This window comes from Branchiostoma floridae, chromosome 4 (assembly GCF_000003815.2).
Source record: "Branchiostoma floridae strain S238N-H82 chromosome 4, Bfl_VNyyK, whole genome shotgun sequence".
Classification (NCBI taxonomy): Eukaryota; Metazoa; Chordata; class Leptocardii; order Amphioxiformes; family Branchiostomatidae; genus Branchiostoma; species Branchiostoma floridae.
In genome coordinates, this window is record NC_049982.1 from 15,316,262 (window position 1) to 15,336,001 (window position 19,740).

Below are 19,740 nucleotides of genomic sequence, written 5' to 3' on the forward strand. Positions count from 1 at the left end.
AGAATAGCAGTATCAGCCACATAGGGCACATCTGTAAGCTGACTTATGCCTGCTGCAAAGTTCTTTTCTCAGGATCCGCTATTCTTCTGCCATGCACAATGTTTACATCAGTCTGTTTTTTCCTGATTCTAGCTGCCTGGACAGCCTGGATCTGTCAGACTTGATCTTTGCAAGGTCCTCCCAGTCCCAGTGTTCTGTGTCAATATTAAGAGCCCTCAAGTACAGACATGTTTGAAACACAGCTGTGTGGGCCATCACGTATTTCTCTTTCCTGAGATCAGTTCCCTGTAGAGAAGGTCTTTGGGGATTCGACTATCCTCCATGGCCTAGCCAGCGTAGTGTGCGCTTGTCTGAACAGGGGGATCATGGTTAGAAGGCGGGTATGAGACAGCACCTCAGCATTGGTCACAACCTATAGCACACATAATCATGATTGAGTATTAAACATGACTGATCTAAGGTAGACTGGTATCCAAACGAATTATTTATATCTCCCGAGCCTCTTCTGTCCTCTCCACAAATATTTTTTGCGGAGAAGATGCAAGAGACTTGGGAGCTATAGTAAGGCTGGATTCCAGGCTAGATCTACATATAAGGCACATACCAGGAAGAATGATGACAAATATGGTTATGAAATATTTCTAAAACGTGACTTGCCTAAAGAGTATGCCAGAAAGGATGGTAAAAAAAAAGGTTAATAACGTGCATGTAGAAATTTACTGGGACCACAGAAGGAATTAAAGAAAGCTGAGAGAAAAGCTTTTTTTCCAGAAGAATAGAAGATATTTGAAAGTAGTAAGTAGTCACAATTTAGGGACGAAAAAAGTCTGCAGGTTTGTCCTGTATAGAAATAATTCCTCTGTATGGAAATAATTCCTGCTAATCCAAAATCTGTCTTACCTACAGTGTAAATGCAGAAACTTTTGAGGTAGTTTAATGGTCGCGGTTTTCGCGGTGGCTGCTTCACCACGAAAGTAAAACCGCTGCGAACATTTTTCCATGGCACTAGGAGACTACAGTTCATGGTTCTACCGTGAACTTAAACCACCGTTCTTTTTCCCCGCAACTGCGAAATTAAATCCCAGTGAACTTAGATACATTTACAGTATATTTCCCTAGACTTATTCATGGTGAAGAAGTTAGGCTGTTGTTCAAACCCCTTGGGAAAAAAACTAATGGTGAACTCAGCAAAGGCATCTGGCATTTCTGGTATGTATTGACCTGGATTTGTGTCTGATTGAATTATACTGAAGAGCCTTCGTGTCTGCTTCCTTTGAGTGAAAATCCATTTCACATGTATTGCACAGCGTGGAATACCTCTGGAATGATGTTGCTCTATTTACTGGTAATTTCCTGATAGTTACATACATCTTCAACTGGATGGGGCCTTGTCTGATTATGTAGTCAGTGAGTGCAAATTGTGCTGCATGAAACAAGTAAAACAGTGTGATTCCTTACCCAATGTTGAATGTATAGTAGGGCTGTAACATTTTTCAGACTCAACGGATGGATATTTTTTGCTTTGAATTTCTTTTAGACAGGAGTAAAAGAAATTGGTAGAGCACATTGACACATGTACAATCATTTGTCTACTAGTAAGCATTTCTTTCCAAAAATACACTGTTACCTTTACGTATATGCACATCTTCATAGAGACAAATCAGTTGCTTGGAGATAATATCTCATCAACACAAAACAAAATTACCTAAGGGAAGGAGACTTTCATATTGTGTATGGACTATCTAAAGCAGTCACTGGTTCTGTCTTTTATATTATGGAAGCTGTCAGAATGCACGCTCCAAGGCATGTGGTTTTGCATCCATGTCCATAATGGCCAAAGAGTGTAAATGACACATCATTATGATGTTACTGATACCATTGGCTTGACTGTCAGGCTTCCTGCTCAGGTCTCTGGAGGTGGTACAAGGTATTTTGCATATCACATATATCATGGAAGTGATATACAAGACATTTATGAAGAAGCCAATATAGTCGACGTATGCAATATCTCTTGGGGCTATCTCCTACCATTATGCTTTATCTACTGCACCGCTAAATTGGGTTCGGTCAGTTCAAATAAGGACAGTCAGACCTATCTTATTAATAGAGAGTTTTTTTTATCAGGAGGAGACAGAAGGAATACCTTATGTTGAAAACAAGCAAGAAACTTAAACTCTCTTCTAGTGTGCATACCAATATCTATTTTGTATGCAACAAGCAGCTTTGCATATTGTAGCATTGTAAGTTTTTTTCACTGCAGTTAATCATTGCAATATCATGAGTAAGAAATAAAAAAAGCAAGTGATATTGTCGCAGCAATCCATTTCAGGTTAGCTGCCACTGATAGCTAGGAGGTTGAAGGAAATTGACAAAGTACCAAATGTGCTGCTTAAAAGCAAGGGTTCTGTCCTGCAATATCTTCTTACAATGAATAAAAGGTGAAATGATAAGGGAGCAAACAACAGGTGAAATTTTGAGACAACACTGTTGGAAGAACAGGGGGATTTGTGGAGAACATGCTGCAAGGTGGTAATAAGTGTACAACCTCCAGACTGCTGGCAGGGGATTATAGTACAGGTACTGTTGTATCAGGCATGGATTAGGGAATTACACATCATGACAGATAGACTGACTGGGTAGTACACATGTTGTGCTTCTCTTATTCCTTGTAGAGAAACTCCAAGAAGATGTACATCTGTATTTATTTCGAGTTTGTAACATGCTTTACTAAAATGTTTGCCAATCAAACCATTTAGCAGTTATTGTGGAAGTCAATAAAGGTCATTATCTGCCCCATGCTGTGTTGGTGAAAGCTATAAAACCCACACATCATCCTTAAAACAAGTTGCTAAAAGCATTCGAGCCCATGACACTGAGGAAGCCACACGGCGAAACATGTTTGTTGTGTTTTGGTTTGAATTAAGTTCCTAAATGGGGAACATGCGGCTCCAGCATCGTAAGTGTGAACGGTTGGCTTGAGGTTGTCCTTCTCCACATACTCATTTAAAAGCAGTTACATGTTGGTCTCATTTAAGCAGGGGTTGCACTTAACACTTTGTGTCCTAGTATTACCTCTAGACCAAGTATTATCGAACAGTATATAGCAAGTTTGAAGTAACCATCTTGTTGTACACAACCTTCTGTTAAGCTTTTGGTCCGCATGTTGACATACCCATTTATCATTTTCTGTGCATTAAAAATAATTCAAAATACAGTTTTTTCCTGTTGTCATATTTTGCTGCCATAGATGTTCAAAAGGAGTCATATCGAAGTGAGATTAATCACTAAAGAGAGAGTAAAAAACTTGGGAAACACAACAGAAGAGGAGATCTAAAGACTTGATGGATTTGTCTTCTGGGCAGAAGTCCAACAAAACTCCCCTATCTCGATCTATATCTCACAAACCATTTGGTGTGATTCACAAATCTGACAATCTTATTTCTCATATGGACTTGAGGTTTTAGCCCAAAGGGTAAAATTGACTATTTGGAAAAAAGCTATATACAATCATGTAGTTTCTGGGGACAAATCAAGCAACCAGCCATCAGTCAAGTACGAATGAATTGGCAGAGGTAAAAAAAAAGCATATTCAGTTGCAGGATGTGTGTGAGGTATCCTCTGTCGATACGTTTGCTTTAAAAAGTCAGACGCTACTGATGATTGCGATCCTACATCTGGGAAAGATACTTCAAAATAGTCAATTACTGACTTGCCCAGCAGGTTATGGAAATTGAACCATATTTCTTGAATGTCGTTCAAGACCCCCGAGGAGGAAAAACGTACCAAAACTTCATAAGTGCCAAGTTTTATCTTCAACACTTTGAACTTGCCAAAGTTTTAACAGCGACCTTGCTGATAGAAGGTCAGATTTCAGCTACATTTCAGGCTGGATAGATTCATGAATAACCAATAGAAACAGGATTTTAGATCATCAGTGGGACTCGTGGGATAATCCTGAAATTAGTAAAAACAGACTCCTGACACCTACCTTATCCTGTTTTATCATCATAGTCTTAGAATTTTGCCAAGTGAATATACATGTATGTGCATATTTTCCACTCTAAATACGGGGCCATATAAATACATGTACTTGAAGTCAGCTTGTAGAAATTACTTTCATTCTTCTAAGGTCTTCTAGGCAGAAAGGTTTCTCATAAGAAGCCATTGATGTTGGCAGAAAGACTCCGCTGGAGCTGATACATCATCATTATTTGCTGAAGCAGTGAGCAATTTGCTATCTAAACTGCCAAATATGACTACTTCTTTGCCCCAGCATACAACCAGCATACAAAATGATGCAATCAATACAGAAAGTCAGATTGTATGGGTTGGGCAATTTGGTTTCCGTTGAAGCCTGAAGTGACTCGGTGGCCCGGGGCTCTGCTCCCAGGTGATATTGATGGAGCATGTCTACTGCAGCAGTTGTCATGATGTTGTTACACAAATTGTGCTGACTTGTTCACTTAATGTCAGTGAATCAATGCCATTTTCAAGTAGATTTTCTGCTCTCATCCTTTCAAGTCCTGGTTGAATGTATTCTTCATCTTACAGTTATGGGGATTGAGTAGGAATAGGGCATAAAATCTTCATAGCAGGCAGCACATATCTTCTGTAATGCCAACTGTTATGTTGGCATTATGCAGTTGGAAAAATGCTGTCTGTTTTGACTGCGAACATACTATGGTTTGAACAGGCCAAAATATGGGTTGCTGTTGTCTGGAAAAAATATTACAAATGCAGTTTTCTCAAGCAAACAATTGTCAGTCTAGCTTCTCCTGATTGGACTGAACAGGTTATAGGACTGCAAACCCAAACAGTTATGAGTGAGGACTAGAACTTGGATAGGTAAAATGGGATTGTTACAATGTATGATATGTGATCCAGATGCGCAGTAAGATAGCTGACCACTAGAAACCTACATGCTAATAGTAATATGTCAACATCAATGTTTCAAAACACAAGAGTCTTAAAAGCCTTTGAGGAGATTATGCACCGTGGATGTAGAGATCCCCAGCGAACATTAGACGTCCCAAATTACACATACGTGCAGGGTCACGACCATCCATAAGCCAGGTTCATGTTACTGGAACATGGGAGTCAATGAACACAGGACCAGCCATGTGGAAATTGGGCTGCTGGGCCTGAATTGAAACCGAGCTCTTGTCGCATGGAAACAGGATTGTTATTACCACTAGATTATGACTCGTTGCATTCTCATAGATAAACTTCATGCACCTGCTCTTTGAATATTGTACTATCCTACTGGGATTCTTGAAATTTTTTGCAGTGGTTTTCATGATCACCTCACTGTAATTAGTGCAAACTGAAAATCACCAGTGTTTCCAAACTTTCTATTAGTGTTCAGTACGTGATTATAGTGCTAATGCTGACTATCTTTCTTCAAACCACAGCCAACACTCTATTTTCTCTGTTCCATGAAATTATATTGCCGCAAATCTAAAGGTATTTACTATATGTATTTCTGCACATTGAATGATGGTGTATCTGTGAAAGTTAATGTATTTTCCTGGCCTTATCAATAGGTATGCTGGGCCAGAATTATACATTTATACATTTATTATATATTTATATAAAGTTACAGTAGTGCGTCTAACCCCCAAGGGATGAGGAACAACAGACGTTGAATCAGATAGTGAGTGTGAGTGAGTGAGTGAGTGCAAAGTTGATGGAAGGTTCTAGGGCTTGTCTTCTTGTAAATGTGTTGCAAATAAATCAGAGCTGTCATGCAAAGATGTTCTTCCATGAAAATAGAAGATTGTCTGACAATTAATGCATGTTGCCAACAAAAAGAGTAAAAGGTGCTGCTCTTGTCTATTTGTCAGAGAGGCCTGAAAGCTATGGAAGTTTTATCAGTCTCACACTGTCTGTTCTTGCCTGACTGAAGTGCACATTTGTCTGATAGAGCTGCATGTGTCCCACGGCTTCACGGGCTTTGTTGCAGGCTAACCGGGTATGATGAATTTTATCTGTAATTCAATGACCTACTTTTTTCTAAAAGTTTTTGTAGGATGCTGTCTAATGGTAGCCATAAAAAAACAGCAAATTACTTTTTGCTCAATACTTGGCAGGTCTAGTCATAATCTACATTTTCTTATCTTGATATTGTCCATCATATATTGTATACATGTATACTAGAACAGACTTTGTGTTAGATCGTATATTGTCATGCTTGGAATTTTAACTTAATCTTAAGGTAATGGTGGTATCACTGGTTGACTTTTTTTAGTTCAGATAACAGATGATGTGCCTCACACTCCTCTGTATCCATTTCAAAAGTTTCTAATATATATGTACATAATGTCATACAATTGCCTGTGGTTAAGGTTGATTAAAGCATTGTCCTGCTCTTGACATGATAAAACTGTTGTCACACTCTTAAAAAGATAAATGATTTGTGACATGTTGTTTTACAGAATTGGAGAATTTAGATTACAGGAAAATCTTGCCAGTGTTTTTCTTCCAATATCCTATGAGAGAGGCCTTGAGTGTATTGGACTACATTGCCTTGATTGATGGGGGGTAGGGGAGGGGGCTCGCTTCATGTACTATACCTCTTAAGTCTTATCATTTGCATGAAGTGGATGGTGATCAGTCACATAGACCAGCGGGTTTGTGAAGATGAAATGCCCTAATCACAAGATAGCATCAGTTTGAGTAAAAGTAAAGCCTTTACATTGCTATGGATTTTGTAAACACTCGAGGCAATCCATTAAGTATAGTTATTGAAAGCTTTTGGGAAAGTATATGCTAAACTTTTTTTAGGTCAACAGGTCCATGAAACTTTTTATATATATTCAATCTTTACCATATCAAGGGCAATTTATTGTTTTTACTAATGTTTCTTCCCCTAATATTCTATTTTTCCTCTCGATGTTTTGATTATATTTCATCGGTTGTCCTTTGTAACAACAAAGTAAGCTAGATGGGATGTACTGTATCATTCTATGCCTCCTTCCTCGAAGCATAACTCTGAAGGAAATGATGTCACCACACCTTTCTTGAATGCAGGAATAACAAACAAGTTACAGAGTTTCAATCAATAAAAGTAGGAACTTGGGTGTGTATTACCTCTTCGATATTTGCCCTTGAGTTGTCGAAGCAAAATGACTTCCTGACCTTAGCCGTGTGTCATAATGTCGTCCAGAGACCACATCCCACAGCTGCATGGTGTACTGTGTCTCTGGTGGGCCAGCTCCTGTCACATAATCAATAGGAGGAACAGTCTGCCAAGTCTTGGGCTAGCTAACCTGCCAGGTCCACTCAGTCATTATTATGTTTCACCCCTCTCCAGGGATGGGATACTGAGAGAGGTTTCAAGCCTAGTTAGTCACTACTGGTTTTATGGAGGCAGCTGTGGCATCTTGTCAGGAGAAGCTGATAATTCTCAGAAGTATTGCAGGGCAGCTTTCACTAATCACAAGTTATGCTCTTACTGGTTGGTTTACGAAGAACAGACACTATATTCATTACTTCCATGTAGTTTGAATGGATGGTGCTCTCCATGGTGCTGAACACAAAGATGTTGTTCCCAAACACTGCTCTCTCGGATGGCTTGCACAAATATGGCTTCTGGACAACAAAGAGTGATGATATGCAATTGTTTCATATAATGACGTTATTAATGCTGAATTAAATTGCACACTTGAAAGAGAATGACATGTGTTGTAGATATCTGACCAACATGAAGACTGTCACTAGAAAGTGGTACTGCTTTTCTTTGTCACCTTGTTGGTACATATGTCATGGAAGGCAAATGTGCCTTTTCAGAATTGTCTTACATGAACCTTGTTAATGATTGATGAGTATTTTGTCTAATATTTCTGTGGTCATGGTAAGTTTATGCACATGATCAAACTTTCATGTTGCTACGTTATTTAATCAGGTTGTAATTTCACACAGCTGAACATGGGGAATTCTATCCCGAGTCTAGCTGAGAAGAATATCGGGTGCATGAGTGAGCTAACTGATGTCTACTGATGTCTGTTAGTCTGAAACACAGATAGAAATATCTGTAACTGTTAAGTCTACCTTTGGTTCTAAGTTGTGCAGTTTAAGAAATGATGCAAAACTTTTCAAAAGACCAAAGTATATCTCCACATCAAACCATCTGTCTATGTAGCCAAACTCTTAAGGTCATGTGCTTCCTTTTCTTGGAATTCACTAATTGCCTTCTTTCTCGATCCATAAGTCACCTTGGGCAGGGCATTACTCCCACTGGCAGCACTGGAATACCTGCTGGTTTCTGCTACTTTTGGCCATACTTGAGTAAGCATGATTGTGCATATTGATTGACAATATTTCACCTGAGTTCAGGTCATGCTAACAGGAAAACAGGCATTCCTAATTGGTGGTGATAAATTCTTCCCAAAGGGCTGATACAGTGGTATGTGTAACAGATAGCTGAATGGTGTCCCAGCTATATTTGCTAAGCCTTCTGGTCAAGTTGGGGAGAAAACACATTTGCAAGGATAACTTAAACATCGCACCCACAATCGCAGATAAGCGCAGTAATCTCCTGATCTGCACAGAAGGCTGTGGCATGAATGGATTGTGTTTTTATGGTGATCAGTATCACAACAAATGGCTCCATTGGGAATCAGTTGGAATTATTTTGACTGCTTTTAAAATCAATCAATCAATCAAGAAAGTTTCTGAGGTTTTGTGCCTTTACACGTAACTTTCTAACTTCCCCTACCGCCTCATGTAGTGATCTAATAGTATGTAGACTGGTTTAATAAACTAGCTTACAGCAGAGAGACACATTAATTTGCAAACTTTATGTTTTAGTCAAATCCACAGCATAGCACTTTACATTCTTCTACTACTTCCAGCACTACAGAGTTGACAGATTTTTGGTTGGTAAAAATTGTGGCATAGGTGACATTACACAAATATTGTTTAGATTGTCTTTTATGTAACTTTGTTCATGTAACTCTGATATTAACTGCACCTGTCTGAAAGGTCTTTACCTCCATTAGGAAGATAGGTGGGCCTAAGATATCTATCATGTGGTTTTGTCATTTTTTTGTCCATGGTTTCAAGAAGCTTCAGGTTTGAAACAGAAGTTGTAAGTCTTTTCTGCTCTAACAGAGATAAGAGTCTCATTGTGCTGCCCCCCAGGTTTCTGGCTATGTTCCACATCTTTGCAAATCTTGAGTGGCAATCAATGCTTGAAAGCCTACATTGAAGAAAAAGGGGATGATTTTTCTACTTCAGTGAAACTTCCATTCAGCCTTTTACTGGCCATTACATGTACAGTAATCATTACAGATTCTCTTGACAATGATCAACTTCTTGTGGATATACTAAGAAGACCACTTACCTAGGAATTACTTCAGCACTGTCTCTAGCTTTGAGTTTTTTTCCATCCCACTCATTGTTTGGAAGCCCTTGTTGTTGATTTTCATTATGAGTTTGTAAAAATGCATTTTTAACAGTTTTGGAAGTTAAGATTTTTTGGACGGATGGGGTAAAGAAAAGTTCCGGGATGAAGGGGCGGGTTTGGGAGACAACCCTGTTATACATGTCTCATATTTTCAGTATTATGACCAACAGGGTATTGAATTGTGTGATGTGTTGTTGTCTTACCACTATATGCAATAGAATTTAGAAAAGCTACATGCACAGTTGACACATTGCTTTTATATTGTCATAATGAATCAACGTTGGTTAGACATGTAATAGCATGTTTACTACCAACTAAAATTGATGCTGGAATTTATACATTATTCAGAATACTAAGTTGTATGGTTTTTAATGCAATTTTGTTTTTGTTTTTATAGACAACCCAGAAGGCATCTACATCCCTCCAGAGTATGACAAGACTGGCAACACATTTAAGGTGAGATAATGATTTGTTGATTTTTAACGTTAAAAATTATGTTACGTTACTTTCTGCAGCAATATTGTTCTGGGAATAACAACTTATACCAATGAACTGAAATATGTATAACTTTGGGGATTATTTTTGGTCCCAGTATTTGTTCATTGTAGAATAGCCCTTAGCAGAATGCATTAGTTAGTATGTCGAATTTCTTGACTTTCACAGAGGTAGCAAATCATGCTTCCCTTTCACAAACCCTCTGGGTGTTCACTTAAACGGTGCTCGCTCAGCTCAGCATGGAAAATTACTTTGGTACACAAAGGAATGCATTACATGAACACAGATGCTGCTTGAATTTCTTGCCTTCGTCTCTGACAGCGGTCACAGTTTATTTTCCCTCAGCTCAGTTGCATCTCCTGAGGCATTTTCTGAAGTACTTAAACTTTGCCGCAGGAGCCAGGAAAGTTATAACCTTGGCTCCCTGGTCTCATCAAGGGCCCTTTGGTGAGGTTGTTGGCAGTAATGTATGTCATTTACTCTTGAGCTGGTGGGGCAGAATATTGATCACCATCTGCTTCTGGTGCTGAGGAAGTGAATGAAAGGCAAATATTTGATATTGTTAGATATAATACATTATCTGAAAAAAGATGAACTGTAATTTCTGGTACAAAAAATTGGACTTACCTAGATTATCGACTGATCAGCTCCAGTCTTTATCAAGGAATGAACAATCCATAAAGATAGAGTTGCAGGAAGTTTCTGGCACCCACCGTCCCTGGCCCACGGACTATTTAGGGATGGCTGTAAATCTCTGATGTAGATGGCTTCTTTGATCCCTCTGGCAAAAAAGTCTGGTTACAGGATTTTCACTTGGAATCAGTTCAACTTTTTCATATCAAATATTCGTCCTTCAACTTCCTTACCAACAAAGATGAACTTTCAAGTTGTAATACATTATATTGCAGTAGAAAGAGGTGGGATTAATTATACATACATGTATCACTCATCTGTGCCCAAACTGAACACTATTGATATGGTCAGTCTGCACCCACACAGTCAAACCTGCCACTCATATACGTGTACCTGTATGGGGCATGGAATGAGCATTTCTCATGCAGTACTATGAACCAATTTATATCATTTGAGGCATGATAACTTACTGTCTATCTATAGACCAAAAATGGCAGAAGATTTCGGGAAGTCGAGTAGTTTGCAAATTAGTTGACCATTAAAACTCCAGAAAAGTGAGTATCAAATCGATGGAATGTGCTCAGTCTGTCTCTTTTTTGTAGATAGAAGTCTACTCATGGCCCCGTTTGATATCCAGACAAATTGTTTGGCACATGAAGAAGACATTTTCAGTACAAGCAATAACTCACATGTGGTTCTGAAGATGTTACTGAAAATCTCAAACGGGAGATAGAAAGGCAGAATCTTTCAGCTGCCTCATGGGAGAAGACAAGTACTACTTTGAAGTGCCTTGATCATGACGTATTGATTTTGGGTTGGAAGATTTCCATTTACGGTGCAACAGCTCTAGGTTATGCAGGTAGCTGCTTTAACTGTAGGCTTCTTCTATATTTATGAAGTTCCCTGTTGCGTATACATGAAAGATCTGACAGACATCTTATCAGATATAAGTCTGAAGAATGCATGTATTCCCGACAGGTAGGTCAGGGGATCAGCACTGCTTCTTGTCCGTTATTCCCCATGCAGCTACAAAAGGCCTGACTACTCCTTCATTGTAGCCTGATGTGATAGGTTATATTGTATTGTATAGGGGAGAGCAACTTCTCTGCATGGGAAAACACGTTTGTGCATTGCCTGCAGCCGAGGTTTGATATCATAAAGTGCACTTTTGTAGCTTGAAAAATGTGTCCCCTGGAGTTTTGACAGCACCATATGTGAACTGGTATGTCATTGTCAACCTCTCATTCCCTGTGGTACGGCACTGCATACATGTAGCAATGGAATTTTGCCAGTTCCCTCTTAGAAATCACTATGTAACCCCCCAAAAAAGCAGTACTCAGAGAAAGCAAACTTTTGCTAACTAGTGAGGGAGCATAAATCAGGACTAGAAAAAGATGGCTACTGGTAGAGCAAATCTCAAGACATTGTCCATAGAGCTCAAACCAAAGTTATTCTCCCTGTTTTTCAGCTGCAGAGAACTTTTCATAAAAAAGCTGATACATGAGTAGGTTACATAATATATTTTGCTAAAACTTACCAGTAAAAAGTTAACAGAGTGATGTAGATAAAATTGTTACCATAAAATCCATAACCCAAGTCTCATTCAGAGCTGACTGGTCTACATGACTGTATTAGTTACTACTACAGTGTTTAAAAGGAAAGATTCAAAATAATACATGTATTATGTAAGACTTAAAGCATAGAGATGAAGACATTCCTAGATTCTCAGACTGATGTTAGACTTTGTCAGTTAAGGTTTAACTGTAACACTTGGCCACCAACACACATACATGTATATAGAAATACATCCCTAATTTTCTAAGTTACCTGTTCATAGATCAGACCACCAATCAGACTGAACGTTGAAACATAGCCTACATGCTGCCACTTTTACAGAGATAAGAAAAAAAACACATTATGTTACTGTTACAACATATGTCAGTATCTAATGAGAGAGCTGAGAAGATTAAATGTTATTGTACTTATCATACCAACCTGGGGAGACTGATTACTGGCCATATAATTGTCATCCATCTTCATTCCATCTAAAGGCATGGAGATTATTGATGAATATGGCTTATCAGCAACAAGCCTTCTGTATGAAGTGCTACCTTAGTAGTACCTATCATTCCCCGGGCTGTCGCTATAATGAGCTACATATTGTCTGATCCATCTTGCCTGACCTCAGGGATCCTACCCGCTGCTGCTGAGTCAGAGATGTTGTCTGCTTCCTCCAGCTTTCATTACAAAGTTGTCCTTATGCCCAGATGTCTTGGCAAGGAAGATGTGTTTTCATCAGCATTTGGTACATGTTGTTGGGAATAGGAAACTTTGGAAAGGTCAGGAATTTATGATATAGATCTTCATAAAGAAACATAAAGTTTTGTTGTTGTTGCTGCCGTTGGAAATATTCCTCAGTGTGGAAATTTAAAGGACATGATTGAATCTTGATTTAACTTCCGAAACTTTTGAACCGCAGGATACAATCTTATTTGGGCTTCATTTGGTCATGAAAATCCATACTCATCCATCCCATTCCATACACAGGCTTCCAAGAAATTCAACTCTGTTGAAAGTTCAACAAACCTAGATACGATAAATGTATGACATGCAGTCTGCACAACATGTACAATATTCATGGTATATCATCCTGACGGGGATCCTGAAGCAGCCAAAGAATGGCTTAGCCTGGAGTTCAGCCTTGTTGTGCTTTTAGTCGCTCCCCGAAGGTACAACATGTACACAGAACCTTTGAAGAGCGACTAAAAGCATAACAAGGCTGGACTCTAGGCCTTCTGAATGAAGTGCTTCCTTGTACCTTTGGGGAGTGAGTCGGAGCGACTAAAAGCACAACAAGGCTGGACTCCAGGCTAAGGACAGCTGTGGAAGAGAACACCCTGCAGGATACTCAGTCCAGAGTTTGAAGATGCTCATTCTACCCAAGCCTTTCAAACTTTGGCTCTTTGGGGAGATGTTACAACACTTTAGTGGTCTGGTATGGCGGCATTACTGAGTAATGGGTTAGTTTGCCAAGAGGGGGCATTACAAAACATTAGTGCTGTTCTCTTCAACAGTCTGGACCATTTGGAGCACAAATGTAGGGACTAGATGGACAGAAACTGCATGACATTATAATCTAAATGGATGAAACACGTCCCACAGACATAACAGGTTTGATGTGGCCTCTCCATGTTGCATTGATGAGTCTCAGGGCTGCAAGACGAGTAATTTGTTTGGTCTAGACTGTCTCCTTGATATGCCCATTGGTGTTGTTTGGTCATGTTACTTCATCAATCAACTTTTTTTTTTGTTTCTCTGTCTGAGCTATATATATTACAGCTGACAGACAAGATTCTGAATACAGTGTACTAGCATTCCATAGAAAATTTAACTTTTAGACTTATTAGTTCATAAAGTATACTATTACGGATACAATTATGGTCATATCTAAACAATTGTAACAACTGCATTATATCTATACTTTTACTGTACCTGCATGTGGATGTTAAATCATATCAATGTTACCTTGATGGCTACCTGTTCTATTGGAATCATATTGGGGAACAGTTCCAGCCCTGCATTACATGTACCTGTGATACTAGCCACTGCTGAAACAAAAAGGTTGTCATAATTTCTAAAACTTTTCAAAGTCAGCTGCCATGAATATGAAGTATGGTTGTATTCTAGGTTTACACATTGCCTGTACTTGAAAATAGTGAAGAATGGTTAGATGGTATAAATTCATGATTCTGAGACAATGGGTAACATATCCTTCAAGGAAGCACAAAACCTAGGTACCTCCCACGGGCTATGTTTATAGTTGTGTGGTCTATTTATATTGTTACAATTACCATCTCAGCATTGTTACACCACAAAAGGGACTGCCTTTGCCGGCTTGTTAGATAAATATAAATGGTCTATTTTGCTTGTATGGCAAAGAAGTTACTCATCAAATCTGCAAGTTTTGGGACAGTTGTCATTCATCATGTTTGCTGAGATATGATTATTTTGTTGGTATCATGAGTTGTAATTTGTGCACCTTGTAGTTGGCTGTAATAAAGGCAATTGTCTCTAGTTAATCTGGCTAAGGGTTCTCGCTACCCTGGGGGGCTAGCATGGGGTCAGAACTACTATAGCATTACTACCTCCAGCTTGGATTGTAATTGTTTCCCTTGAAATGAAACTTGTTGTTAATTGTGTGGCGCCATGTGCCTGTAGTTGAGCCATTGTTCGGAGCGTATCTCCTTACACGGCTGTACATACGTCGGGGAGGGCAGTATGCTACTTGGACTAATTCAACTTAAGTGACCCCAGCGGCCGACCCCGGGTTACTGAAACTCAAGTCGTCCGTAGGGGGTGGAATACTTGCCGGGAAAAGTTGTATTTCAGTCATTGCCAGCCCGTCACCACAGCGTACGCACCTGTCCTCAGTGCAGATTACAGTCCTGTGTTAATTTGTGGTTGATTAGGAATTATCCCCCATTTGATACAGTGTTGTGTTGCCACTTTGTCAGCATCAAGACAAACACAGGTAGAAAGGTGAGTAGTAATCACTTTTAGTGCATTTGTCAGGCTTCATTGATGGGACAAAAGTAAGTACAGAGGTAATCGCTAGGTTGTCTGCAGGTCTGTTAGGAGAAATAGAGGGTAAATTTTTCGCAAGATCCATGTCCAGATCATTTGCAACCACTATGACAGGTGCAGCATGTGCTGTTCCAGTACTAGTGGCATCCCAGTTACACGTAACTTACGTACCCTAAGTTGATGTTTTGACCCCCCAAAAAGTAAGGCTTGAATTTTTACAGCATATCTACCAGATTGTAATGATGTACAAGTTTGTAATATGCAGTTTTACTTTTTCTGTATGCATGCACTGAAATATGCAGTGTCATTCACTGATCACATATTTCTACGTTCTTAACATGTTTTGGGGGTTTTCCATGGCTTCAAGGGGCAGAGCACTTGTTTGCTAATGGCCACTTCTGAAATTGTCAAGCGACTGCACATTTAAACATGCTTTCCCCGTATTCAATAGGAGAGCCACCGTGACTTGAAGTTTTCTGTGCAAAGCTGTTCTTGCATGTCAGAGTTACCCCTCCGTGGCCAGTAGTGGCGAGCAAGTAAATAAACATGTTTCTGTCACTAAGAGACGCATTTTCTGGAGTACTACATGTACAAATATACTGTAAACATCCACTTTAATTTCTGGATTCCACTTTTCCTAATTGGCCTCTTGTTATGACTGATGTTCTTGCCCTTTTCAAAACCTAATGTTTACTCAGTGTTGTACTACATGTATAATAAAGACTTCCCTTAGCTAGGATTCACAGTTAATCTTTTTTTGCTTTGAACAAAATTTTGATTAATTTTGCAGTACAAGTTAGCAACATGAAGACCAGAAAGTAAGGCAGGACTTTTTTGTTAATTTTAAATGGTCAGATTATTTCTTTGCATATGATTAAGAAATGAAGATATGAAATACTTTCTTCAGACATGCATGTTGTTATCTTGATATTAACCTCATAAAATGTGAGTTACAAAGTTGACATCCATAGGGTTGTCATCAGTGACAGATTTTTCTCATTTTATCCTTTTCTACAGTTTTATTGATTAACAAGAAGAATTACAGTGTAGCTATGGTTGTATTGTGGAAAAGGATTTTGTACATGCTTTGATCTAGCAGTTCAGGCATTTACAGTATGAAACATTTCCAACAATAATTCTTGGTAAAATGTTTGGGAGGATGACAGAGATACATTGTAGCTGCAAAGTACACTCAAGGTTGATAGATACTTATTTTCTGCTCCAGAATAGAAACTTTGGATCATATTACTCTGTCACCCAATCTAAGGTGCAAACATGCAATATTTCAACAGAGGTACATGTATGGAGGTAGAAACAGAATTTATCAATTGCAATTCTATTGTACATCAGGGCATTCAAATCTTACCAAGTGATAACAGAACCTCTAGATTACATGTAGCTAACAGCAAGGTCGCATCTGTTTCTTAGGACTAGTAGGAGCTGTTTTACTGTACTGTTCCTTTTGTCACCTTCTTCCTAATTGACGGTAGTTTTGTTTATGCAGCATGCCCAGTCAACAACTCAGGTAAACAGCTTGTTGAACCTAAAAGAAAGGGCATTTGTTCACATGCCTGGCAGATGTTGGATTGGTAAGCTGCTACGGTTGTAATTCCTACAGATTGGGTATGGGCTGTTCCCTGTAAGAACCTTGAGGCTCTGAAAGAAAATTTTGAAGGAAAAAAGGGGGGATTCAATGAGGATGTCTTTTCTTAAACAAAGACGTACATGTACAATGTAGAATGATGCATCGTTGAGAGTTAGACATCCCAGTTAAAGGATACACAAATACTCAAGCAAATGGGTAGATTTCGGAAATGTTCAGAACAGCCACTGATAAAATGTAATGGATTAAGTATCTGAAAAAACTGACTGTTCCCAAAATCTATTCAGTTGCTTGATCTTCTGTAATGATAATACCATACGTATGTAGACAAATAGTTTTATTGCCCGTTCAACTGCTCAGCATACCATGTGTTGGTGGATGGCATGTAACCTTGCCTGTGTCGAGGCTTGTTATTTAAAGCTGCAGGTTTTGTAATCTGCTCACTGCAAAGGTTGAGAAGGGGTGGAGAATTCCATCGTCATGTAGCTAGAAGAAATATCATGTTGGACATTGATGTATGGTTTGTGACCCCATGGTTGGAATGTAACAAGCTGGTTCCAAAGTGTCAGACTACATGAATCAGCAGTTCCTGCATCCGCTGGCATGTTCTGTATTTGTAACACGTTGCTGCTGGAATTCTTGCTTAAGTTGTTGTTGTTTTGTAGAATGCTGTTTTGCCAGGGGCACCTGTTTTTACTGCGTGCAGTTATCGCAAGGATTCCTGCCGGAATTTGTCGTGTTTCCGCAATATTTGACAAGATCAAGTCTTATTCCTCTTGCTTATTACCTTCACCAAGAAGGTTATGTTTTCAGTAGCATTTGTATGTACGAATGTATATGTGTGGCTTGTAGAACTAGAAGACAACATAACTCGAGAAAGCCTGGATTTATCATATCAATATTTGATATGTGGGTAGGTCTTGGTGAGACCTGGAAATGATTATATTTCGGCCCGATAGCCGCTTGGTACAATACTGCAATGTAACTTCCAAGTCTTATATGTCGTGTTCTGGACATACTCAGTAGTATGGCTATGGTTTTTCAGTGGTATATAGCTCTTGAGGCCAAAAGAAAGTGATGACTAGGTTTGGGCCCCCTAGTGGCATTTCTGAGGCTGCAGGAGCTGGTTTAGTGTCAGACTTTGAAAGAGAATAAGTCAAGAAGGGGTTGACGAATCGTCAGGATTTTTGGCTTGTGAATATCATGAGTGATGTTTCATATAGATAAGTATTAATTACGCAAATCGGAATCTAATATGCATAGTTGATGAGGAACTTTTATAAACCTGCTTTGTTCCATTTTAGGACTGTTCTAACATGTGACATTTGTAACTGAGAAAGAGCAGAACATTATGCAAATGATGACCTAATTTGCAGGAATTATGAGAAAATTCTATTATAGCCTTAAGCTTCTTTCCTAAGATAGATTGTGAACAGTTATTTCTGTGAAGGAGATGATCAACTAAATGTAATTTATGCAAATGAGGACCCCACAATAACAAGCACATACATGTATAATACATCAGTTGTAAAGGTCAAAACCATTTGGCGAAGGTATGGGGTCATAGAACTGTAGTTTCTTCCTTCCGTTCCTTTTAATATTCATCCTTTCTGCTGCCTTGTGTTAGAGTTGATGTTGTAAAGGATAATTGAAGGGTTCTCTGTGAATACAGGGTATGAACTGCACTGCAGGCAAGCCCAGAGCTGTGAAATTAGATGTCAGAGGAGATAGATACATATGGGAGAGGAAGGAAACGGGTAGGAAAAGGTTAGCTTGTTAGAGCTCTCAAATCAAATGATCGATAGTGTTTCACTTCCAGTTATCTCCGACTGGGCAGCTGTATGTGCTGTCTTTTATCACTGCTGGAAACTGTAAAATGCTCTGGAGGAAATTCTTGTGTAGATAGGGCAGCATACAACATGGCAGCTGAGGGAGATTGTTAAAAATAATGATCGTAGAGTTGTATCCACCAGAGCCTTTATCTTTTCTTTATGAAATAAAGGACACTGGAGCACAGAACAACTAGGGCCAGTTTACAGGAGGCAAAAAAATGCATTGAACGTTGTAAGACATTTTTAGGACAAGTCATTTTTTTTGCCTCGTGTAAACCGGGCCTAGTGTTTGATCTTTTGTCTGTCCTTTGCCATAAACCTCCACCAGGGTGACAGCTGCAGATATTCTCCAAGCAGAGGTTGGTGGGAAAATTGTAGTTGCTAAATACATGTACTAAGTATATACCCTAATTATTTGTCAATAGTTGCTTCAGGGTTGGCCTTTCCCTTTTTCAAAAAACAGAACCTTAAGCTTAAACCAGTTTATCCACATCTTAGAAGACTTAAACAGCAATCGCTGAGGTTTAAAATCTTTTATCTCTCTGATCAAATTAACTATATAGTATAAGCCATCTGAAACTCTTTTTTTTTTCAAAAGGGTAGTTAGAAAATTATCCTTTTCCTCTTATTGTTTGCATACTTGGGGATTTAACTTAAACAGTACATATGTATTATAAACAAGACACAAATCTTTAGGATCGCAAAGTCACAATATGTTATGGAGCCATGCACAAGATTTGGTACAAGAAGAGTCAGAAGTGGGATTACATAAAAAAGCACAAGTCACCAATTAGTTCCCTTTCAAGTTTGAGTTGTCTACATGTACCCCTCATTTATGTCCTACTCCTTTGTCTGTATAAAGAGGTTAACAGCTTTCTAAACTTGAAACCATAAGACAGACCAGAAATGTGTAAGTAAGAGGATTTCACGATAAAGAGACATGTCTTAGACAGAGAGGGACAAAGGCTTCCGGTGAATGGTCTTCCCTCTGGAGGCATCAGGTAGAGAATGGACTAAAATCCACCTGAAGCGCTGGCTAGCCTGTTGTGACATCCGACCCATGTGATCGCCCAGGCAGGTCCACCTGGTCTTTGCACTATAGAGAGGTGAAATCCCTGCGGGATTTGTTGCCGTGGCAACCAGGGCTGCTCAGTCTCTGAGGAGTGTGGCCCCTTTCTTTCAACACT

At 39.1% G+C, this 19,740-nt stretch overlaps 1 protein-coding gene across 4 annotated transcripts in view; it reads left to right on the forward strand.

Moving 5' to 3' along the window:
- The window catches only part of LOC118412804 (kinase non-catalytic C-lobe domain-containing protein 1-like), a 61,276-nt gene that overhangs the window by 13,336 nt on the left and 28,200 nt on the right, over window positions 1-19,740 (forward strand). For 3 of the 4 annotated variants that reach the window (XM_035815832.1, XM_035815834.1, XM_035815833.1), the window contains exon 3: window positions 9,804-9,862. In XM_035815832.1, the coding sequence (XP_035671725.1) occupies window positions 9,804-9,862 (59 nt within the window). Of the gene's footprint in view, window positions 1-9,803; window positions 9,863-14,894; window positions 15,074-19,740 lie in introns of those variants that run through there. The other variant, XM_035815836.1, reaches the window with a different exon arrangement.